The sequence below is a fragment of the Crocodylus siamensis genome, chromosome 9 (genome assembly GCF_052110815.1).
Source record: "Crocodylus siamensis isolate JL-2025a chromosome 9, ASM5211081v1, whole genome shotgun sequence".
In the NCBI taxonomy this organism is placed as follows: domain Eukaryota; kingdom Metazoa; phylum Chordata; order Crocodylia; family Crocodylidae; genus Crocodylus; species Crocodylus siamensis.
In genome coordinates this window covers 40,015,715-40,040,855 of record NC_143403.1, presented here as the reverse complement: position 1 = coordinate 40,040,855, position 25,141 = coordinate 40,015,715, and the positions used below count along the sequence as shown (strand labels likewise).

The following is a 25,141-nucleotide window of genomic DNA, read 5'->3' as shown; positions in this document are numbered from 1 at the left end:
ACAAACGAGACACATTTCTCTCCCCCCACAATGGCATATTAATAAGTGAAACCTTTATAGTAGGCTTGTGCAAAGCAGCAAGTATTCACTTCGGATTCAGACGATTTGGAGGACAGTGATTCAATTCAGAGATTCAAATCATTGTCTCATTTTGATTTGGCTGAATCTGATCCAAAAGATTTGGCCCTACTTCGGAGATTTGGCCATAGACTAAACAAGCAGCTGACAGCTACCTCCAGCTGGTAAGTCTGTTGGGGTTGCAGGGAGGGAAGGGGCACAGGAGAGGGAGGGATCAGGGCTGGGACTGGGACAAGCTACCCAGCCAGGGTGAGGAGGGAACATTAGTTGGGGAGGGGGGCAGGGGAGCACAGGATGCGGGCACAGCATCAGTGGGAACAGCAGCTCTGCCCTGTTGCTGCTTGCCCTGCTGGCACAGTGGGGCACAATGCAGGTGCGGCTCACTCTGGGCAGAAGGGAGCAAGTGGCAGCAGGGCATAGGCCGCACTCCCAGTGCTGCCACACCTGCATCCCGTGCTGCGCCATGCCACGCCACACCTCCCCCCAACCAGTGGTGCTGGTTGGCAAGTGGCAGCAGGGCAGAATCCCCGCTCCCAGCGCTGATGTGGGTGCAGCAGGGCTGGAAGCAGGGGCTATGCCCTGCTGCCACTTGCCCTCTTCCGCCCGAAGCAAGCCGCGCCTGCACTGTGCTCCTTCCACTGTGCTGGCTGTGCAAGCGGCAGGCAGCTGGGCATAGCCCCCGCTACCAGCACTGTCGCACCCGCATCCCGTGCTTCCTTCCCACCCCACACCAGCTGAGCAAGCAGCAGCAGAGCAGAGCCCCCACTACTAGAGCTGGGAATGGGAATTGCGCTGCTGCCGCTTGCCAGCTGGTGCTGGGGGACGGGTGCTGCTGCCTCTTGCCACCCAACACAGGGGAACATGGGCGGGTGGTGGGTATGACAGCGCTGGGAACAGGGGCTATGCACTGGTGCCACTTGCCCCCTTGTCCGAAGCGAGCCGCACCCCAGCTCAGCAAGCAGCAGCAGGGCAGAGCCCCTACTCCGAGAGCTGTTGCACCCACATCCTGCACCCCCTGTCCCCTTCCCCCATCCTGGCTGGGCACCTTGTCCCAGCCCCAATCCCTCCCTCCCCCAGTCTCTTCTTTCTGAAGAGACTGAGCCCCTTCAGAAAGCCATTCCTCAAATCTGAAGCATGAATGTGACAGGAAGAGGGTTAATCATTTCAAACTAGCTTTCAAAAAGGTTAATGCTCTATACTTCTTACTTAGCAGCACAGGAAGCAACACCCCAAGCAAAAGGCTATTGGCTCAGATGTAACAATAAGCTGTTCAAAGTTTCAGAGCAGAGCCACAATATTTCATAGAACCCCACAACACACACTGAAGAAACCTAGTGATTGCAGAATTTCCCAGTCAGCACAGCCATTTGCTTCCACATTTTAGAGGGCAGTAGTGTTAACTCAGCAGAACTTTGCCAATTCAAAATAATGACTGGGAGACCCGTGAGGTTTTACTTACTAAATTTGCAAAATGCAGTAATTGAACACACATTAAGAGGTACAGATTCTGCCTCCCAAAAGTGTATTTTGAGAGTTTGGATGTAGTTGTTCACTATGTTAACAGCTGACTAAATGTTACCAAGGGTACACCACGGTGCATTTTGTCTAATGAAGCCTTAGCTCTCATGACAAGAGTCTTTGAAATAAAGCCTTTCCTGAAAAGACATGACCATCTTTTGGTAAAAATTTGTGATATTCTACTGCAGAACAAAAAAACTGCTTTCATATGGTAACTTTCCTAGGACCTTACAGAACCTTCTTTTTAAAAGAGAAAAAGAAAGAAAGAAACAGAGAAAGATGAAGTGTTTGGATCATATTACATAACAAGGCAACTGAGAATAGGTCCCAAGAATCCCAAGTCCTTACCCCACACTTCAACAACCAGACCTTGCTGACTGCCAGACACAAATGCCTTGATTATCTAAATAAACAGTAGCATAGCTGGCAACATGCTGCATTAGAGGACATTAAACAGATTCAATGCAATTGAGAGCAGCAGCCCCTAGGATCTGCGGGAGGGAGAAAAGGGTACAAGTGCAAGTCTTGCTTTGAACTTCATTCTCTTCTGCCCATGCTTCAGTCCATAATCAAAAGCCTTCCTGAAAAGGAGGCATTTGTCCCACAATATACTAGGAGATTCTCAAGAACAGTAACAATGTTTGGAAGGGAAAGAGGGTGGATTGGGGAAAGATCCCAGACTACAGTATTCCAGGAAACACAAGGAGACTTAACCCTGAAATGACTGCTGGAAAGGAGGACTCCCACCTCATTCTCTGTAGCTAGCCAAAACTAAGTCAGGGATTTAGCAGCAACTAAGCCTTGCTGGGAAAGCAAGCTTTTTGCCCTAAAGCCTGGCCAATGTAATGGCCCAAGAGTGAAGATCAGTAAGGCAGGGGAGGGAAGCCTCATCTCTTCCCTCAGCCTGACCAGTTTCCTGTAGCAGGGCCTTACTGGCTCCCCAGTTTTCTCAAATAGGCAAGTGGCTTCATTCTCTCTGCTTCCTCCTGGGCATCAAAGCTCTAGCCTCTTCTTAGCCTGTCATCAGAAAAAATAAGGCAGGCCTCTCTTGTCCTTCCTGTTTACTGAAGTCAATAAGGGTCCCTGCAAAGAACCCCTTTCCAAACAGGGTATTGAAAGCTGGTCCACTAGCATGAATCATAGTGATTGTATGCAGCTGCAGAACACTTCCCCTCAAGTTCCCCAGGAATGACAGGCCTCTGCTTTATATTTTATGATCCAAATCAACACCCTCTAAAAAGTCTCTTCATTTCTCAGATCAGTTCATATCTTGACCTTGACCCAAATCCTACAAGTTCATGAAAGCCTCAGCTGTTACCCAGCTACTGTGGCTGTGACATGGAGTTGGAAGCAGTCAAGAGCGTTCCTCTTCTATACACTTGCCCAATTCATGGAAACAGACAGCTCCTAGTCAGACATCATCCAGCTGGGTAACACGTCTCCCTGTCTAACTTTCTTCTAATTAAAAAAGGTTGCTGCAATCTGCCTTTGTTTTTTTGGAGAGAAGCCTGGTTACATCCCTCAAAACCCCAAGGAGCTGCCAGCCGGGGCCCCATTTTACCCCCAAGCCCAACTCCTGTTGAATGCTTTGGGCTAGCTTCCACAGGGCGGTGGAAAGAGCACTACAGAAGCCCAGGGCCTTGTGAAGAAAATGTAGAGCTTTCCTTTAGTGCTGGGAGACCAGCCAAGGTCTGCACCAGCCCCTGGGGAGGGATCCAGTCTGAGTCACGCTGACTAGAGCAGACAGGACCCAGAGGAGTCTGTCTGGTGGCTGAAGCCCACCCCAGCCCCCTCCTCCCTCAGAGGAGCCCCTCAGGCGGGGGCCCCTCCGCAGGCCGCACGGCCCCGCCCCGCCCGGGACTCACCGCTGTGGGAGCTGAACCACCGGGGCGCGATGTGCAGGGGCAGCGCGTCCGCCAGCGAGGCCCGGGAGCCCAGGTACAGCATCCCGTCTCTATGGTGACCGCCGCCCGTCTCCTGGTAACCGTTGCCAGGGGCGTAGGTGGAGTCCGCGCCCGCGCCGCCGCCGCCCGGGGCCCGCTCTGGGTCGCCCGCGGCCCGCGCCGCCGCCGCGTACAGGCCGAAGGGGACGGTGGCGGCGGCGGCGGGGTCCATGCCCATGCCGGCCACCGAGCTGACGGAGCGGCTGCGCAGCCCCATGGCGCCGCCGGCGCGGTAGTGGCCGAAGGGGGGGGCGCCGCCCGGCGCGGGCACGGTGCTGTCGTCGCTGGACACCCCGGGGAAGGGGCCCCGCGAGCGGGCCGCGCTGCTCTGCTTGCCCCCCATGGGCGGCCGCGCGGGACCCGCTCCCGCAACGAGGCCCGAGGCGCCGGGCGGCGCAGGCGGGGCGGGGCGGGAGGCTGCACCGACGGGCGGGGCCGAGCTACAAGCGGGGCCGCCCCCGAGCCGCGGGCATGGCTGTGCTCCCCCGCCGCGCGCGGACGGGCGCGGGGCCCCGCAGTCGCATGCACCCGCTGCCCCGGGCTGGGCTGCGCTGGGCCGGGCCGGGCCGGGCCGAGCCGAGCCGGCGGCGCAGCGGCAGTGGGCTCTAGCTCCGGCGCATCGGGCCGCGGGGCAGGGCGGGCGCGCGGAGCCCGGCCGCGTCCTCCTGCCCCCGCCCGGAGGCTCTGCCTGCAGCGCAGCCGGCCGCCCCCGCTCGCCCCGCGCCGCCGCGGAGACAATAGAGGCCGGCGGGGCGCATGCTCCTTGTTCCTCTCCTCCCCCGCGCCCGGGAGGAGCCTGCGCTAACCCCTTCGCTGCCGCCGCGCCGGGCCCGGGGGGGCAGCGCCAGAAGCCGACGCTCGCAGGGGGCCGGACCCCTGGCCGGAGCTGCCTGACGCCCCCGCTTCCCTGCCCCGCGGGCCCTAGGTCTTGCGCAGCCCGCCGGGCCGGAGCAGCTCTGGGACGTGAAGGTTTCCCAACAGATGTCCGCTCAACTCCTTCGCCAGCCGGGAGCTGCTGGCCGCCGCCGCGAGGACGGAGGCCTTCTCGGAGCCGGCGCTGCAGGACGAGGCCGGAGGCTCAGCCCGGCCCCTATCGCTTGTGGCACCCAACGAGGCGGTGGCAGCGTAGGCTGGTCGATTTGATGAGGTCCAGGAGCACCTCCGGAGCTATTTGCAGGCACACACCTGTTAGCAAGATCAGGATTTGAGAGTTCAACTTCTCCGGAGCACAGACTGCTTCAGTTTCTGCCTTGTGCACATGCACAGCACATTGTCAGGCCCTAGTGAACTAAGAGTAATCTGTCCTGCTCGTTGTAAAGAGAACCTGTACTTAGGGCTTCTTTCCACCATGCTCTGGAGAGCCACAGATCTTACTGTGGAAGGTTTGTCTGGCACCTGACCCTAAATGTTTTCCTTTCCAATTTATCCCATTATTACTTCTAATTCTTACATTCTTTGCATTACCTGAAATTTTTCCCCTTCCTTCCCATAGTTTAAATCATTTCTGCTGGGGAGGAGACCTATTTGTTGAGTATATCGTGTCCTCCCGATTCCTAAGGCACAACCAACTTTGCCAGTTAGTTGGTGCTGAGCGGATATGGGGATCTCTGTGCATTGCATCACGCGACTGGAACCAGACACGGTGACACAACACCAAAAATGCTATGATTTATTGTTGTGTGGAATGCTATAAACCAACAAAATGGCACACATTTCCACAGATTTTTACAATGTAACCGTAGGCAAACAAGCCTGAGCAGTGGGTTTCTTAGATTTTTTTAGTTGTCAAGAACAAAAGCACCACCCACATTTTTATTTGAATATTAAAATACAAAAGAATTGGTAGGCACTAAACATTAAAAAGCCTAGTGGGACAGTCTTAAAGTAATACTGGCAAATTAATGCACAAAATACTGGTCCTGTGAATTTAGCCATTGACTTCAGTGAAACCAAGAATTCACTCTTCATATTGGGAAATTCACACATCAGTTCCACAAGGATCATCTTCAAGTCTAGACACAGAACTTTTGCAACTTAATTCACTTTTCATTATTTATGTGTGTTACATTTGCATTTCACTCACTTCTCTCTGAAAACCTTTCCTAATGAGCTTCTTTTATGTTCCTAAACATTGGCACAAGCCTTAAATGCTAGAGCTGTCAACATTGGTTCCAGTTCCTCAAGGACTCCAGTATTTGTTTTAAATTTAGTAGGGTGCAATACCCGTTTGACTTCAGTGGGACTACACGTGATAGCAATGTTAAGCAAATGCACAGATCAGTGATTCTCAGCCAGGGTGCCAGGCCACCCTGGGGTGCTTTGACATCCTTTCAGGAGTGCCATGGGGTGCCACACCTTAGTACTGGTAAGTGTGCCAATTGGTTTCACAAGATAAACCTCAAGATCCTGGCCTGTTGTGATCTTCCTGAGTTCTGTGCAACAAAAGTTGTGCTCTGTTGAGGATGAGAAGTGCCAGGCTGGGGCAGACCAACAGTCCAGCTAGCCCTGTATCCTGCCAAAGTGTGGCAGAAGTGGATGCTATAGAGGGAAAGTGCTGTGTCAAAAGCACTGGCACATAACCTTCTGGCACCGCAGGATAAGCGAGTGGTGCAGGACCAGCCTGTGGGCCAGACTGGCCCCTGCACCCCAGGATTAGGCCTGCACACCTGGATCTGGACTGCGCTTTCCCAGGACCCCATGCAATCCCCACCAGGCTGCACGCGCCAGGATCAACGCCTTGGCCCCCATGCCACATCTTCCTGGCCTTGCATGCCAGATGGATCCCTGTACAGCCCTGCGCACCAGATCCAGCATGCAGGGTCATGGCCTATGGGGCTCCCCACAGCCTTGTGGAGAGCTCCATGAGCCAGATAACAAGATGCCAGGGTTGGATCTTGCTTATGGGCCAGAGATTGAGCACCCCTGCTCTAGAGCTGCTATTCAGTACCCTCTGCAGGGTCTATGATTGTTGGTTTGGAGCTGCCAGAGCCCGAGGAAACTCCTCCAACTGCTCCCTTCAAAAGCCATTCACAGATACAGAGGAGGATCAGCTCCTGCACCAGGCGCTCTGCAGAGCCCACTGCCGCCAGCTGCGCCGCAGGGGAGGGGCGTCTCTGCTCGGCCCTAAACTGCTGCCTGTGGTCATGCAGCCCGTGGCGAACTACAACTCCCAGCAGCCCTCGCGCTTCCTCTTCCCGGCGTCGCCTGTTGCTCCGGGCGGCCAAGATGGCGGCGCGCTGGAGCAGCGAGAACGTGGTGGTGGAGTTTCGGGACTCGCAGGTGAGCGCTGCCCTCCACCGCCGCCGCAGGGCGCATGCGCCCCCTGCCCCGCCCGCCCTTGCTGGGGGCGAATCTGCAGTCCCCGGGAGGAGTCCGGGCTGCGTGGCGCGGGGGTTCCGCTCCTGGCCCCGGCGGCCTCTGCTCCCGCCGGCTTTGTGCTGGGGGGGTGGTTTAGGCTGTCACGCACAAGGCGCTGCCCGGGGCCCCTCGCCCGCAGCCGGCCGGGTCTGGACCGGAGCCCAGCAGGTGTTGCTGCAGGGGTCCCACAGCCGGTGCTGAAGTGCGGCTGCTTTGTGGGAGAGACGCGCTGTTTCTTGGCGCAGCCCTTGACTCTTCCAGCGCCTGCAGCTCCTATGGGCAGCGACTGCCTCGCCAGGGCGATTTGTCTGCAGCTGCTTCTCTGCCTTCCGCGCGGCCTCTGAGCCGCGGTGCTGCCCTGGTGTGGGGCCAGGCGGGAAATCCAGTATCCAGCTGGAACCATGGGGAAAATCTAGGCTTGAGTTGGACGATGTTAGGCCAGTCAAACCGTGTTTCTATCACGAGTCTTTTGCTGTTTGTAGTTCCAGTTTAGGGCCTGAGTTGGCCTCTGAGTGGGGGCGGGGGGAACCAGCAGCAGCAGCAGCGGCAGTTACAAGAGGGAGAGATTTCTCTCTCTCTCTCTCTCTCTCTCTCTCTTTTTTTTTTTGTGCTCTTGCAGTTGCATAATATGTGTCTGCTTTCAAGAACTTTCTTTGAATAGAAACTTTCCTCATTTGTTTTAGTGAGGGTTTTGAGAAGAATCAGGGACAGAGAAACAAAATGATGCTCTGAGATTTGCTCTGTTGCCCTGATTAATGTAGTCTCATTGTTTCCACAGTCCTCCATCTGTTCTCTTGTCTTACACTTGCATTGTAAACCTTGTGGGGTAAGGGCTGCCTTTTTGTCCTGCTGTTATATAGTGCTTAGCAGAGATGGACCTTGTCCTTGAGCATGATGGTAATAAAGATAACAAGTAAAGCCACCAAAACCAGCCTGAGAGGCTCAGGGGCTTGTGTTTTACTTGTAATTTGTTTTTAATTCAGTTTCAGGAACTATATCATTTTCCAGTAGCATCCTTATAATTTCTTTAAAACAAAGTTTTATGAAACCTGAAGGACAATGCAGACTTGAGCAGTAAAACAGATTCCATGAATTAATTCATTTTCAATCATTTCACTTCTTAAGTACTTATGTTTGAGTGACATTTTTGTTACCTAACAGTATATATAGTTTAATATCTGGCGCTGTCTCTGATAGGCGAGGGACTGTTTTTTCTGAATATAGGTTTCCCTCGTTTTATGTTGCACATGCATTCCTGGACAGTGGTGCATAACTCAAATTCACAAAAAGGGAACTCACTTTACAGTGTAACAAATAGGGATGTTACCATAATGGGGGTGTCAACTACAGAAAGATGTGTTGCAGACAACAAGTGAGGAGCACAGATCCACACAGGAGACTATATCTGTGTTGTATGTCACTCCCACAATGCACCTCACAAAGCAGCTGACTGCGGGTTTCTACCATACCAGTTGCTAAGAGTGAATTTACCTCGCATATAACAAATTTTTTATATGAAAAGGGTCACTGCATAAGAATGAATTCGCACATGCAGAACCCTCATAAAGCAAGGGAAACCTGTGTGTTCCCCTACCCTCACCCCTCCCAAATTAAAAATAAGTGAATCTAGTAGCCCTGGACAGCTGTTGGTTTCAGCTTTGTGCTGTTGCGCCTCCTTAACTATGCTCTGCAGGGGCAGATCGGGGAGTTGGGGGAGTGTAATCGTACAGTTGTATCCCACTTTGATTTCTGCTTCACCCCAGCTTTAAGGCCCAGTGCCTTGAAAAGAGCAGCATTTCTATTCAGGCAGTGCAGAGGGAGTCAATTAACTTCATGGCTCATTTTAAAGTACCTGATTCCTGCTAATCTCTTTTCACTCCATAGGTATAAATGGCCCTCTCTCCTTTTAATGGTCTTAATGTTCCATTAATCAAGTTATCCTTTTTTTTTTTTTTTTTTCTGCAGTTGTGCTGCCTGGTAAAATATCTCTTCCATTTCATATCCCTGAAGACTGGCTTTTAGTTCTAGCTAAAAACCTTAACTCAAATGTAGTAATATTAATTCAGGTGAAAAGACAATTGACAGCAAAGTGTTGAATGTACAGTCAAAGTTCTCAAGAAGGCTAGATTTGTTTTATATGTCTGAGTAACAGAGATGCATTTAACTGTAATGACTATAGGACTAATAAAACTGTATCTTTGTATTTTTTTTTAACTTGATTTGTAAAACTAACAAATTAGTACATGTTCCAATAAAACTATATTTGCTTTGATCTTAAACCGAATAACGGCCCCTAGCATATCGATAAATCTAGTTTCTCTTTAACTGGAGAAAAAAAATGTGTTTGTATTATGTGATGATGCACCATAACAGCTGCATGCCTGTCTTCAAAATCCTAGATCTTCCCATGGCTCTGTTCTAGGAATGATTGCAATCTAGAGAAGGTATTCTCAATGAAAGGGAAGTAATGAGAAGCTAAAACAAATGTTACTTGCTTTTAAAGTCCCATTCCTAAACTAGATTTGTGAAAATAATAAAGATAGGAGATCTGTGCCTTGGTGTCATTTACTTGGAGTCTTTGGATGAATTTGTAGTGACTACCAGAGGTCTGAAGAGCCAAGACAGCTCCAGCCTGCTAGGAAATGTGCCACTTTGGTAACAGAAATAATGAGTTTTTCAGTTGAGACATTTTAAAATGGAACAAGTGTTGCTAAGCACCGTTATCATGCTGAAATCCTAGGATAAGTGTATATATAATTATGCTGTGACTAACTTTATTTTGCTTATTGCATATTTATTCCTTTTAATAAAGTGATCATATCAAATATCCTATTTTTTCCAGCTTACCTTGCACGTCAGATTTGTGATTATTTTTTTTTTCTACTTGCCCATGACCTATGTGGTTAAGAATATTAAAATGTTAGGGGGTTGATCATTTTTAATGTTTCAAATTATTTCTGTTACTAATTGAGTTTATAGGGAAATAAAATAAACTGCCTTCGGAAATAAATTCTAGTCAAAATCATTCAGGCAGGTTTGACTGGAGGAAATTTGGAGTTGCTTGAAAAGTTAAATAAACAAAAAGTCACCTTTTGTTTAAAAAATCTGTGCAGGGAAACCTCATTAAATGTCATGCAAGATATTGCAAACTGTACTAAAGAAGAAAACAGACATGTTTAAAAGATGTACCAGAAATTACCCCAAAGTTTTGAAACTATGAATTAACTTTCTCTTTAGGAAAAGATGATGTGTTGAATTAGTGCATGTTCAGCATACTAAACCCAGTATACAACTTGTAACGCCACTGCTGTAGCTTTACAGACTGTGTAGGGTTTAATACACTGAATATATATGAAACAAACAAGAATTGGTTAATATCTTCTTCAGTCACTTTGTCTAGCAAATATGAAGAGATCAAGCTTGGACAAATTGTCAAGACATTGATAAAGAAGGATTCCCAGGAAGTTTGGTAATGAGAGCTGAAGGCTAGCATCTCTGGCTTGCTGGGTCAGGAGAAACAAAATATTACTAATATGAAATGATCTGAGGACATGTCAAGTGTTTCCTTAGCGAGTGGCTGTTTGTCAGGATCTTTTCAACCCTTTGTTTCTCTATTAAAATTGATAATGGTTACATTCAAAACTTTTTTTTTTCCCCCTACTAGAGCTACACCAACTTTCATTCCTGGTTTCGGAGCTGGCACCACCTGCTGTATGCCTGGTCTGGGGCTACAATGCTTCAGTATCTGGGGCTGCTAGGCTGACACCTTTTACCTACATTAAACTACTCAGTATGTTTAATTTTGATTTTTAAGGTGTCTATGTAGGAAAGGCTGTGTAAGAAAACTGCACAACTGAAATGATGGTATTTTATGGGAGGCGATGGTTTCTTTAGATGATATCTTTTGATGGACCAGCTGCACAGTTAGGATAGAGTTGAATGAGCTTTTGAATGCGAGCACTTCTCAGATAATATTTTGCATTTGAAAGCTTGTCTAGTTCTATCACAACTATGCATTTTGTCCCATAAAAGATGTTTCACCCAAAAAAATCCTTGTTTCTTACATAATTCCTGGACCCTCACAGTTACAACATCACTCTAAAACTACCATAATATGGAAGGTATTTTATACAGTATTTTCTCCATAAAATCCTTTTGAGATTTACTCATATGAATTTCCTCAGTTTCACTATCTCTATTTTACAGATGGGGTCACAGGCTCAGAGGGGGAAGTGACTTGTCCAAAGTCACCCTGAAGATCAGTGGCAGAGCTGGCATACAATCTGCATCTTCCAAGTCTTTACCCTGTACTCTGTTTACTAGGTGACACTGCTTCAAAAACAGAACATTAAACTGGTGGCCAAAGAATTGCCTACCAACATTTTAGCAGTCAGGGCTCATAGAACTCTGAACAACAGCAGGAGAGTTAACTGTGGTAAATGAACTATTGGTAGCATAGCAGTAAATCAAATGAACTGCCTAATAGATGTCTGGGAAATATTGCCTGTGTTGGTAGCTTAACTAGTTTCAAACATGCAAAATTTGAATATGCCAATTTAGATAGGTAATGGTATAATTGCAGCAATTCTAGGTACCATAAGAATCTATGTTAAAGGCAAACGTGTCAGTATGAAAAGTCTGTGAAATATATCTGATGACAATTCTTTTTATACTATGTATTACACGGATTTGTGCATGTGCAGTTAAGAGTCATAGCTCAGCATGTGAACCTGTAAATGAGTTTTTCATCTTGTTCCAATTGATCATTGTTTTATGATATTGATTTTTGTCTTAACACAAATTCACTATCTAAAAATGCAGAATATTAGTACATGTGCATTCATTACAGTAATCTGTAAAGGATAATGAGGTTAAAAAGTATCTTGTAAAGTAAAAACATCTGAGTGGCTGTGTCCACATGAGATGCTGACTGTGCAGTAATGCCAAGGAACAGCTTTTTTGGTGACATTGACCACACCAGTCACGAGCTACGGTCCATAGTAGGGTCACATCATGCTTTCTGCCACATCACACTGCTGCGGAGCAGTCACAGGCTACTGCACAGTCAGCGTCTCATGTAGACTCGGCTAGTGAGTCTCTCTGAATCTAGCTATGCATCAGGTTAAGTCTTTTGGTAATTTTAGTAAGCTTTCTCCCATCTTGTGGGAAGGGTGGTTATAGTATGAAGACCACAAGATTTTTCCATTTTAGCTGTGTTTTTAAATGCATGCTGATTTGCTCTTACTCAGACAAAATTGTTGATGTCAATAATGTTTGGCAATTTCTATCTTAATTCTTGATTGGAAAAAAAAGATACCTAAGAGATACTGTGGCAAATCTATCTTTTCTCTTGGTTATATTGGTTAACAGCATAACGACAATAAAGTCATGCCAAAGCAATATGATTATCTACTATGACAAAGTGGTGATTTTTTTAATTGGCTAGATGTGATGTCCCTCAGCTTTTCACATTTGTTTCCCACATTCTTCTCACAAATACACTAAGGGAATGTGGTTTAGATGAAGCTGGTATAAGGTGGACAGCTGCAGTCAACAGGTCAATGCCAAACTTGAGGGAAGTATAAAGTGACATTCCCCAGGAATTATTCTGGGTCCAAAATTGTTTGGAGGCTTCATGAAAATTTGGAGGACAAAATGGAATACGCAATAAATTTGGGGATGATGTTCAGAGGTGTGTTGGCAAGCAATTTCAGAGTATACAATTAGAAGCCAAAATAACATGGATTAATTGGAAAAAATCACCTGAAAGAAATAGGATACAGTACATTAAGGGCATGCAAAGTACCATACTTAAGAATAATCAAATGTACAAATACAAAATAGAACATGATGGGTTAGACTGTAGTACTTCAGGAAAGGATCTGGGAGTTGCAGGAGATCACAAATTGATTATGAGTCAACAGTAGTTGCCAAAAAAGCCGGTAAAGCTAATAATACCATATTTTCTCCTACACCTTCCTTTTTTCTAAACGACAACTGTTGGAAATTGGGGTGCATATTAAGGCTGTGTGACGCTTCGGTCCCTGATTCAATTGGGCAAAGATTCGGCCCGATTTTTTTTATGACTGAATCTCCAAATCTGAATCAAATCAGAGGACTCTTCCAATTTTAGATTTAGAGAAATTTAAACCCTGCAAATCGATTTGGAAATAAACACAGCTTTAAACTTATTTATTTTTTCCCTACATGCATTTAGATAGCAGGTTGCTCATGAATGCTGGGACACTTTCCTTTCCCTGCTTAGCAGCAGACCTGGAAATGGACCAGAAGCACTTCTGGGTCCACTGGAGAGCATGCGGGGAGACCCCACCCCCCCATGCCTCCCCAGCTGACTGGTGCCTGCTGGGTCTGGGGAGGCACCTGGGGCCCTCCTGTGGCCAATTGCTGGGCTGGAGAGGTGCAGGGGGTGCCCCACCACACTCCCCGACAAACTCAGAAGTGGATTGGAAATGCTTCTGGGTTTGCCACCAAGCACGTGGAGCCCCCCTCCCCCCCATCTCCTGTTGGATGCGCCCCAGCATCGCAGCAATTACGAGCCACACCTGCTACTTCAAGGTACGTAGAAAAAAACTTCTAAAGCCGTGTCTAAGTTCAAATCGCTGAATCTCCGAATCGGCATCTAATCTTCAAATTCACGTTCTGCCAAATCTAATCGGGGACAGTGGTCCAAATTCACGTTCTGCCAAATCTAATCGGGGACAGTGGTCCAAATTAATGAATCGAATCGCTGTCCCTGATTTGGGCTGAACTGGAATCAAATAGCCCGCTTCGCACACCCCCTAGTGCACATCATAACCAAGAAAATACAGTAACAGCAGTTTCTGCCTACTTTAGCTTTTGTGTGGCAGAAGCTAAAGCAACTCTGCAAACAATCCACAGGGAGCAAAACAATGAGCAGGCTTGGCGCTCTAGCTAATACTGCTGCTCAGTTACCTTGCTACAAGGAAAGATCTCTGTACCCCCTCCACTCTGCCCTTCATTCTGCCTTTTAAGAACAAGGTGCATCCCTTATTCCGGTGAGTGGTGTATGCCAGAAAATATGGTATCTATTGCGTGAAATCATGGGAAATGATTCTTTCCTTTTAACTGAGCAATGATGATATGAACAAAATACTGCAAATATTGTCTCAATATTTCAAGAAAAATTTGGACAGATTGGAAAGAGTTCAGAGAAGAGCAATAAGAATGATTAGCAATCTAGGACCCATGACACAAGGAGAAGTTGGAAGTATTGGCATTAGGTAGTCTAGAGAGGACTAGAGAAGATTTGATAACCATGACTTGTTCACGGGGGACAGGATGAGAGGTAAGAGGCCTAAATTGCAACAAAAGATTTAGGTTAAATATTGGGAAAAGCTTTGTCACTCAGAGATTGGTTTGGCACTGGAGCAGTTTCCCTAGAGGGAGGTTGTGGACTCTGTTATTGGAAGCTGTTAAGAGCAGGTTAGACGGACTTTTGTCTAGGATGGCTTAGACCACTGGTGCTCAACCTCTGGCCTGTGGGGTTCCCCGTAGGTCTGGAAATTTGGTGGTAGGGTTGGAGGTGCAATTGTGGGGATCAAGCACTATGCCATGTTACTGTTGCAGGGGGAGCCTAGGATAATAAACCCAGAATTTCCCTGCACTAGCAAGTAGCAAGCTTGGGTCCCTGTGTTCCCCACCTGCAAATGCCTGTTAACTGATAGCCCCTTCAGCCAAGGAAGGGGTTGGCATTTGTGGACCAAAGTCTCCGTGCACTCCCTCTGGCTGGGAACTTTGATCAACTAGGGCTCCCAGCCTCTGGAGCACCCTGGATTCTTGACATTTTTTTTTGCAATAACTATGGCTTATTCCTCATTATCACACCATTAATTGATGGAACATGTGGCCAGGTTAATCATGTCTCAAATGTAACATCTGTCTGGGACTTAAGTGACCCAATTGTGGAGATGAGACCTTCATTTTAAGCATTTAGAAAAATTGGCCACAGAAAGGAAAAGAGGTGATGTGAAGGGGCCTCACAAAGCAATGGGAACAGAGCCTAATTATTAATAACCAAGATAATGATGATTTAAAGGTTTCAGCTGTGATAACTTCATGTTCATGAAATTTCATGAAACTGAAAAATATCTGCATACTACCCTCAACCCCCAAACTAGCAGCAGTCTGGTTCTCACCGAAGGTATATGTTTAAAGAGAGGACAGTTCTTCCATTACTGACATAAGTTAACCTTTGTGCCTAGCCCAGCAACTTGGACCTTCCTGAAGACAGGAAGTCAGGTTTTCCTGAAGACTTGCAGATGGGTTTTTTCACCAGGGAACTTAAATGATGGGTATAATTTGGGTTCTCTCTCTCTTAACAGGCAACTGCTATGTCAGTAGACTGCCTTGGACAGCATGCAGTGCTCTCTGGGTGAGTGTAAAAAGCATCAACAGAAATTCACTGGATATTCCTCTTGCTGGCACTTGCCTGGGCCTGACCTCCCCTTGATTTTTTGAAAATGGGTTACGTGCACCATGCCCACAACCACACTGAGTCCTAGACACTTCTCTGGCACTCACTTTGAAATTCTTTCACATGCCTCTTCCCCATCTGTGCCATGTAATATCCATAGAAGGAGTCTCCGCATCTTTAAACCTTTAGTGTATGTAGTCTTTTTTCAGGCTGGATCAAGCCTGGGGTACAGTGTGGGTCTAGCCTGTACCATGTAATGGTGGCAGCTCTGGCTCCAACCCAGGGCACGTGGCACAATTCTAGCTCCGGCATGGGGCATGCAGCAGCTCCTGCATGGGGCAGCTTAGGGCCACAGCTTTTGCGATGAGCAAAGTGGCTGGAAGACAACTAGAGTCATATTAGCCCCCACTTGCCCTCCTACCACCAAATACCATATCCACCAGGGCCCAAGAGCCCCTGATTGTGCAGCAGGCCAGATGTGCCCCCTGCAATTTTTGCTGGTCTGCAGGTAGTCCCGTGGGCCAGATGGTTATGGCCTGCAGAGTTGCTCTGACCCATGGGCTATATGTTTGACACTCCTGTTTCACAGATTGCGAACATTTTCCTGGCTTACCTTGTGGTCTGAAAGAGAAGTATGGTTTTTGTTCATGTTTCTTGTCTTGGCAACGCTATCATGGTGCACAGAAGAGCTGTATTCTCACTAAATCTAAGAGCTGGCACAGGGTACACTAGGTTTATGTTAAATGCACTTAAAACATGAGTCAGTGTGTGTTCAAGCAGTAAAACGGGTGCTAAGTGCACTTGTAGCAAAATTAGGATTTTTCATGTGAGGAGTATCTCCAGATCACATTAAGTAATATGTTCAGATATCCTCATACTTGCTTTGGATATAATGCAAGAAATTTGCAGTTGTTGTCTAACTGTGATATCAGCCAGGGACTCCTCTACTGTACCAAGCCTCCTGGTGGGACAAGGAAAGCCACACAGCAGGAAGAAGGATCCCGGATATTTATCTTGTTAGGATCAAGTTGAAAGCTAGGTGGCCGCAGCCCTGAAGGGTCCCAAAGCTGAGACCAGCAATCAAGTGATTGTCAGTCCCCACCCTGGGGCTTCTTCAAAGCCAGTTCAAGACTCAGGTGCGGTGTGGGCACTGGGACTGAACCACCAAGCTGTTCACATTAGAGATCTTAGTAAACATTACTGCACAATTGCCCAGAACTCATTCTAACTTTAATACTGCACAAATTTAACATGTACTAAGTGTCCCATGCAACAAGGTCCAGACATAAGCAATACTTGCATGATCAGCCTTATATAATTTAAGACATTTTAGCACTCTAGCAACTGTCAATCCTGGATCATGGTGTAAGCATGAGGGCCACCCATACCTTCAATGCATATGCCTAGGCAGGAATTTTTACAGGAGTGGAGGCTGCCCAGACTTTCCATCCTCCCTTTAGGCCACTGAGATAGAATCCAAAGACTAGACTGAGTCCAGATGTCTGGTGCCTCCATGGCTGTAGTTGTATACATGTCTGGGAATTGAACCCAAGTCTCCCATTGGTAGACAAAGATTCTACCACTGAACCACAGGGGACTCCCTCATTTCAGTACTAGTCTTTCATGAAAATAACTTTCACTGTCCTGATACTGTCTAATCTTTTCAAAATGGTGCTTGTGCCTTACAGGCGTCGTTTCCTATACATAGTTAACCTGGATGTGCCAACCGAAGGTCACCGCAAGATCTCGCGTCAGAGCAAGTGGGACATCGGAGCTGTCCAGTGGAATCCACATGACAGCTGTGCATACTACTTTGCAGCTTCAGTGAGTTTTCTCTTGAAATGTTCTACATTGCCATGAAAGCCCCAAACCTGCAACTGAATTCACAGAGGCAGATTTTGGCAATCACATGATGCTCCACTGAGGCGAGTGGGTACAGGAGTAATAGTATACCCCATGCCTGTGCAGATCACATAGGAAAACTGGAACTTGCGTTTGATTAATTGCTGACAAGCTAAGTTTTCTGGCCTGAAAGTTCTTAATAATCAGCTAGTGGAGTATGATTTTAGGTGCGTCTTTTGTCTCTTTTTGTAAAGAACCTTGTCAGATATGAAGTCTCGTCAGAAATCAAGTCTCTGAATTGTCTCATTCAGTACAGAGAGATGTAGCAAAATTAGAGCTCAAGACTTACTTGTATTCTTGCTCTGTGCTATTTTGTTTTCTGCTCTCAGCATTGCTGATAGCATGTGGTATGTGAACTAGCCTGTAAATAAAGCAGAACAATACTGACTCTCTGCTGAGAGAAATGCAAAAGGCCAAAAAAGAGAATCTCTGTTTGCAAATGGGCAAAAAACCGAGTAGGTAAGGATTTTTTTTTCTTTCTGTAAACAGAAATTAATAAACTGGTATTAAAAAGGAGTAAAATGAAACTTACCTAAGCAGAGCTGGTATGGAGGCCATACAAGATATGAACAGTTACAAGCAGAGTACTGAGCCTCTGCTGGGGATAGTTTCCTTTTGCAGTGACTTGCTGCTTGGCCATTGCAGGCACCAAATACATGCATCCATCTGTCTGTCAAGGCAGTGGCCGCACCATCTTTCATTTGCAGTTACAAGATGGAATGTTCATACCATGGCTTGCTTATTCCTTTGAACAACATGATAAGTTTTCCTACTTTTTCCCTGGTGTCATTTTAATATTTAAATTCAGGATTATTTAAAATGAAAAATGTTCAGAGTTTTCTGTCTCTGTAACCTATGAGACAAATGTCTTCAGCTGATCCCTTCTAATTGGGGAACGAAACACTTGCATAAATATATTTTTCATTGCTGCTTTTTGAGAGAGTCTGGGAAGATCAAGCCAATTAACAGAGGTGTGGAGTTAGCAAGTAGAGCAAGAGTCTTTTCATCAAATGTCTATTTAAAAAGGAATTTGGTGTTATAACAACACTGATATTTATTTATTTATTTATTTATTTATTGCAAGTACTGTAACTAACTTTGGTAAGGGGGGACTACAGATTGCAAACTAATATGAGCCAGCTAGCTCTTTCTGTATTAGGTTGTCCCAGAAGGAGACTTTGGCTTTGGAAACACAGTACTAGTATTCTTGCCTTCTGCTTGCATGACACCCATGCTTGTTTGCATCAAGCTTATTATCCTTACTTACAAATGAAGGTGGAGAGATGCAATGGCAATTCCTGTGCAAGTTACGTGTATCATTATTGCTGAAACCAGTCTGTTAAAGAATCCCCATTAGAAAGTATACAGCTTCCCCACCTCCAGATCAGTTCTTTCTTTTCACTTCTCTTACCTTTTGCTGACATCTTGGTGGCAATTCTGAATAAGGCTGTCCAAGGCTTAAAAGTTTCATAGTTTCTAGGGTCGGAAGGGACCTGAGTAGATCATCTAGTCCGACCCCCTGCCATGGCAGGAAAGAGTACTGGGGTCAAATGACCCCAGCAAGGTGTACATCTAGCCTCCTCTTAAAGACCCCCCAGGGTAGGAGCCAGCACCACTTCTCTTGGAAGTTGGTTCCAGATCCTAGCCGCCCTGACAGTAAAGTAGCGCCTCCTGATATCTAGCCTAAACCTGCCCTCTGCCAGCTTGTGACCGTTATTCCTGGTCGCTCCTGGCAGTGCTCGGGGGAACAGGGACTTCCCCAATGCCCGCTGGTCCCCTCTGACTAGGTTGTAACAGGCCACTAGATCCCCCCTCAGCCTTCTGTTGTGGAGGCTGAACAGGTTCAGGTCCTGTAGCCTCTCCTCGTAGGGGCAGCAGGGCAGGCTCCTGATCATACGAGTGGCTCTCCTCTGGACCCTCTCTATGCTGTCCATATCCCTCTTGGAGTACTGCGCCCAGTTCTGGGCACTGCACTTCAACTGTGGCCTGACCAGTGCTGCATAGAGGGGGAGGATCACCTCCTTGGACCTGCTCGAGTTGCATCTGTGGATGCATGACAAGATACAGTTGGCCTTCCTGACTGCATCCCCACACTGCCGGCCCATGTTCATCTTGGAGTCACTGATGGCTCCAAGATCCTTTTCTGCCTCTGAACTGACAAGAAGGGAGTTCCCCAACCTGTAGGTATGGTGCCGGTTTTTCCTCCTTAGGTGCATCACTTTGCACTTGTCAGTGTTGAATCCCATCCTGTTCTCATCCGCCCACCCTTGTAACCCGGTAACCTGTCTAGGTCCGATTGTAGCCTATTCCTAGAAGTTAACCCATCTAGTTTGGAAGCAAGGATGCAAAACTCTCTCCTGTAAAAGTGTGTGTTTGTGTTCTTAGGGCACCTCCAGAAGTCTTCATTGGTTTTTAGGACTTGGGGAGACTCATGCTCTGTTTTTGTTACTGTTTTCTGTTGTCATCATTTTTCATGCAAAAGAGATGAAAACAGTACTGTTCTGATTTGGGACCCTTTTACTGGCATGGTGTAGATCAGGGCTGTTTAATACAGTGTTTCTCAACCCATGGGTCGCGACCCAAAGGTAGGTTGCAAGAATAGATGAAAGGGTAGTGGATAAACTTCAAAAATGGGTTCTGCTTTAAAGGAAAAAACCGTGGGAAACCTGCAAAGGACTGCTTGCAGGGGGGGGCTTTCCTCAGGGCGGGGGTTAGCGGGTCGGGAGTGAGGGGCACTGGGTCGTGGTACAAAGAAGGTTGAGAACCACTACTTTTAATAGTCTATGGGATGCATGCAGCCCACAGAGACTTAATCTGAAGCCCCTGGGTTCCCCCTGGCTGCCACTCCCTTCTCCATTCAGTCCTTAACTGCATCAGCAACCTCCAGGCTTACCATCCCTTCTCTGGCTTTGACTTCCTTCTCCTGCACCTCAGGGTGCAGAGTATAGCAGGGGGTGGTATGGTTCAACACAGCCCTCAGTATCAAGGAAGCCCACCACCAAAGAGGTGCTGGGTGGTTGTGTATGAGGTGCAGAAAGTGTGTGGCCTCTGGCCATTAAGAAGTTGAACAGCCCTGGTATAAAAGGCTGCAGATGGTGCAGAAAAGGGGAAATCTGTCCTAATATGTTTGGATGAGGGCACTCGTTTTTTTTCAAAGAATCTGAACAGGTTCTTCTGCTGTACTTCCTTGGATTGAAGTGTGACCTGGACAGTTTCTGGGGACTGCTCATCCTTCCGTTGCAGGGACACCCCTATATTCTCTGCAGGGCCCTGATTTTGTTCTTCTGTGTAGCCACTTAATATTCTGATCACTATCCCTGGACGGATGTTAAAGAGCTACTGATACATACCCTGAGTAGTAATCACCAAGAAGCATTCATGCAGTGAGTAAGCAGCTATCATTTTCCAGAACCAGGTGCTGTACTGCTCAGGATACCTTCTAGAAATGATACATTGCTGAGATCCTGACGCACATAGTTGAGGAGATAACTTTTGTGACCTGGCCAAATTTCAGTGAGATCATTTTACTCTTTTTTCCACTCCTCCCCCCCAATTCCCTTTGTTTCCATTTGGCTAAGGCAGTGGTACTCAACCTTTTTGGCTGGCAGGTCAGATGGGCAGCAGTCAGTCCAGTGGCAGTGCAGATCTAGCCAGTGGTCTGGATCCAGTGTCTGGGGCAGACGTGGTAGGACCCCATCTGGCTGTGGGGGTGAGGTAGGCAGTCTGGCCTTCACCTGGCCCTGATCCAGCTGTGGGAGGGCGAGGGTATGCCCTGACCCCAATGGATCTGTGGGAGGTATGACCAGAGAGTCAGTGGTTGAGCACCCTTAGCCTAAGGGATTCCTTCCCCCGCCCCTTGTAGGGTTCATGTGTTTCTACATGCTGTTAAAAAGCTGCCATATTATACCACAGAGCTAAAGGGAAAGGGGAGCCTTACATTAGCAGAACATTTGCTGTGCCCTTGTTTCCTCCTCTTTTTACCTTAGGGATATTTTAGGGGGACCTTTGGTGTTTCTAGTTTTGCTCCTTGTAGTCACAGTATATGTGAATTGGGAGTGGATGTTCTACCCAAGGATTCCTAACTGTGGCTGCCTGCAAATACAGGGATTGCACTCGTTTGCCTTTAAGGGGGTTGGGACGGCCTTCCAGTCCTATGGGCCTATTAGTGAATGGGAGAAGGTTGTTGCTGTGTTTTTGGAGTTTTTTTTTAAATCCATCTTGGAATATTAATATTTATAAAGAGCTTTGGCATGAAACATCCTACAAATATAGGATAACTAGACACAGTTCTTGTCGTCATCTAGCTATATAAGATCAAGGGGTAATGAAGACTGAATTGTAGAGTCATGCGTCACCCTGTTTTACACTGAGGGGCTCCAGCATGAACTAGGACCCCACTGCTAGGTAGCTTGCAGAATAAAGAGATTGTCTCCACCCCACTTAGAATCTGAGGGATTGTCATCACCTGGAAGTTATTTTGGATTAAATAGTATGTGAAATTATAGCACAATAACTATTCCTGAATAATTGTGTGTGGGGGCACATTCATAAATGGCTCTACCTGGAATGTGTGGATCAGCTCTAAATAATATATACATGGGGATATGGGTGATTTGTGTGAATCCATAAAAAAAAAAAAAAAATGAGCTATGCACTGCAATATGAGGTAAATAATTGTTCCCAAAATGGCAGAGAAGGTAGCACCCTTGTGGCAGTTTACCTAAACCCCAGATGGAGGGCATGTGTCCTGCTCCTGCAAGCCTTCTTTCCTGTTTCTCAATGGCACTGATGGGTTTTAGAGGAGATGCATGGAAAGTGGAGAGAGGCTTCCAGGGAACCTGTCCCCCTTTTTTTTTTTCCCCCCTTTAAAATTCGATTGTAGATCTAGACAAAATGAAAAGGAATTCCCTGGTAGGATTCTTGATAACTGCTTCTGGAGTTGGAATCCCATGCTGAGAAGAGCATTTAGCTGAAACTCTTTTGCCTGTGGGATTTTTTTTTCCCCACTCTTGTTCAGCTCTACTTTTAAGTACATTCAAGTAGCATTTTAGGAGTTGAGTGTTTTGAGATCTTTATCAGCCTGTGGATTCACCATCATTCTGCTTGCATGCTGAGCAAAACTTTGTCCTTCATGGTGTGATTTGTCAGTAACTGAATCTGTTCAAATCCCAGGAAACTTTAGGAATTCTGGACTGCTCAGTTTGCCTTCCACCATCTCATTTCATCCATTTAATTTCAGAGCAATCAACGAGTTGACCTGTATAAATGGAAAGATGGTAACGGGGAAGTTTGCACATCACTGCAAGGGCACACACGTGTGATCAGGTGAGAAACCCAGCACAGCTCCGGCCTACTGGAAAGACAGTGGTATGGCTGGCTTTATAGCTTATGTACATTGGAGCACAGTCTGAGCCCTATTCGTGGACTGGTGTGAAAGCTTTTTTTTTTTTTTTTTTTCCCCCCTTCACTTCTTTGGCCTGCCTACCTGTACCCTATTTGCTGTCATCACCCCCACTCCCAATGGCAAGAAATTTGCATCTAGTTCAGGTTGGTTTTGAGGTGTTTTGTGAGTCATTCCACTTTTTAATGGCAGCTGTTCTTATTTAAGAAACCAAGCAGAATCAATCAGGGATCAAACTCGATGATCTACTGAGGTCCCTTCCAACCCTAAAAATCTATGAAATCTGGGAAGCAGATAGCAGTGTGGCTATTAAACTGAATCCCAGCTGTGATTTTTTGCTGATAGCAGATTCATTAAAGTAAGGTGCAAGCTGTCTATAATGGGCAAGTTCTTAGCACATTGCTCTGCTACATGAAAAACCTCTGGAATTTGGTACATGCCAGCAGTGAATCTGGGATTGTCACTGGGATCTTGTTTTATGTCTGTGTAGAGGACTAATATAGTAAGTGTTTCTTTCCTTTATGCCATATGTTTATTGTAAAAACTAATTGCAAACCTTGGGAGCATTGTTAGCCTTTGTAGAGCCTGTGTTTGTGTACCTAGTACAGCTCATGAGCTTAGCAAAATGGCATCCCCAGAAATGTCTGTCAGTCTAGATTTTTTTTGCCAAAGTCCTCCTTTCTTTGTCATGGGAGGAACTGCTATAACACAGTCCCCTCCCTGCCTTTCTCTTGAAAGTATTTCTAGAAGTAAGTTATGTTCATCTTTTACTCGGCGGAGGGACACGACTTCAGAAGGTGTCAGTGTACATGTCACAAATATGTTTTATGGGTACATGAAAAGATGATGCAGACAATGTGGTACACTTGGCTGACCCTATTGAGCTTTCCTTTGATTTTTGTATTTGCAGTGACTTGGACTGGGCAGTGTTCGAGCCTGACCTTCTGGTCACCAGTTCTGTTGACACATACATCTACATTTGGGATATCAAGTAAGATCAAGTGTCTACTCCATCACCACAGAGAGTGTGTGATCTTTCTGCTTGACCAATAGCGTGAAGGGCAAATACTCCCCAATGTGTTTTCAGCTGTGCTGGCAGAAGCCTAGATTAGTTCCCTTAATCTCTCAAACAATGGCAAGAGTTTCTAGTCTTTCAAGATGGTTCAGAACAGATGTAATTATGCTCCTCTGGAAAGTTATGTCAGGTTCATATTCTGAATAGGAAGACGTACTGTTTCAGTTTTTTGTTTTTCTCTCCCTCCCCTTCCAAATCTCCTGCTTTCCTCTTTTTGGATTCCAGGAGTTTTTCCTTGCATATATCTCCTTCAAAATAACAAGTCTGCTGACTGAGTAAATGTGTAACCGTACATCCTGTTCTCCAGGGCTGTGTAATATTTCGACTGCCGTTTCATTTTGGTGGTGTTTCAATGCTCAAGACTCCAAATCCAAAACAAAATGGGACACATGTCAAAACGTTTGAAATGAAACAAGTTGAAATGTTTCAAAGATGTTTCGGTGTTTTGAAGCTGGGCTTTCAGGGAAAGAGAAAGTAAGGAGAGGGAGGGGAAATAGGGGGAAACAGACTGACCTCTGTAACTGGCCAGTGTCTGCCAACTATCCCTGAGGTCCCTTCCAATCTTAGTGCTCTAGGGGAGTGATCTAAAAAGTTTAAAAACAGCATATAAGCCTGTGAGTCCCTAAACTTTCGTAGATTTCATAGACATTTGGGCTGGAAGGGACCCCAGAGGGTCATCAAGTCCAGCCCTCTGCTCCAGAGGCAGGAAGTCAGTAGGGATCATAGGATCCCAGCAAGATAGGCATCCAAATGTGTCTTGAAGACATTCAAAGTGGGTGCTTGAACCACCTCCGGCAGCAGTCTCTTTCAAAACTTGGGGGCTCAATGAAGTTCTTTCTTATGTTCAGCCTAAATTGGTCGCAGCGGAGTTTGTGACTGTTCAACCTTGCCATCCCTTGAGGCGCTCTGGTGAACAGACATTCCCCCAGATCCTGATGAGCACCCCGATGAACTTTATAGGTGGCCACCAGACCACCCCTGAGCCTGCGCTTTTCCAGGCTGAAGAGTCCCATGGCTCTCAGCCTCTCATCATAAGGTCTGTTTTCCTGACCTCTGATCATGCATGTGGCTCTCCTCTGCACCCTCTCAAGCTTCTCCACATCCTTTTTGAATTGTGGAGCCCAGAACTGAATGCAGTACTCCAGCTGCGGCCTCAACAAGGCCGAGTATAATGGGAGAATGACGTCCCAGGTTTTGCTTGAGAAGCATGTATGGATGCAAGCCAGTGTTTTGCTCACTTTACTAGCCACAACATCACACTGAAGGCTCATGTTCATCTTGTGGTCAACCATGACCCCCAAATCCCTTTCATCTGTAATGCTAACCAGTGTAGCACCGCCGAGCCTGTAAGCATGGTGCAGGTTTTTCCTCCCAAAGTGGAGAACCTTGCATTTTTCAATGTTGAACACCAT

At 46.7% G+C, this 25,141-nt stretch overlaps 2 protein-coding genes across 4 annotated transcripts in view; one reads left to right on the top strand and one right to left on the bottom strand.

The window, feature by feature from the left end:
• The window catches only part of ZNRF1 (zinc and ring finger 1), a 96,082-nt gene extending 91,589 nt beyond the window's left edge, over nucleotides 1-4,493 (bottom strand). For all 3 annotated transcript variants that reach the window (XM_090063673.1, XM_090063672.1, XM_090063671.1), the window contains exon 1: nucleotides 3,462-4,493. In XM_090063673.1, the coding sequence (XP_089919799.1) occupies nucleotides 3,462-3,882 (421 nt within the window). In that variant the 5' untranslated portion in view covers nucleotides 3,883-4,493. The remainder of the gene's footprint in view (nucleotides 1-3,461) is intronic.
• A 9-nt stretch (nucleotides 4,494-4,502) lies between these two features.
• WDR59 (WD repeat domain 59) overlaps nucleotides 4,503-25,141 on the top strand; it is an 82,705-nt gene continuing 62,066 nt past the window's right edge. Inside the window, exons 1-5 of the mRNA XM_090063664.1 lie at nucleotides 4,503-6,818; nucleotides 15,260-15,309; nucleotides 17,040-17,175; nucleotides 22,493-22,578; nucleotides 23,565-23,645. Coding sequence (XP_089919790.1) covers nucleotides 6,501-6,818; nucleotides 15,260-15,309; nucleotides 17,040-17,175; nucleotides 22,493-22,578; nucleotides 23,565-23,645 — 671 coding nt within the window. The 5' untranslated portion in view covers nucleotides 4,503-6,500. The remainder of the gene's footprint in view (nucleotides 6,819-15,259; nucleotides 15,310-17,039; nucleotides 17,176-22,492; nucleotides 22,579-23,564; nucleotides 23,646-25,141) is intronic.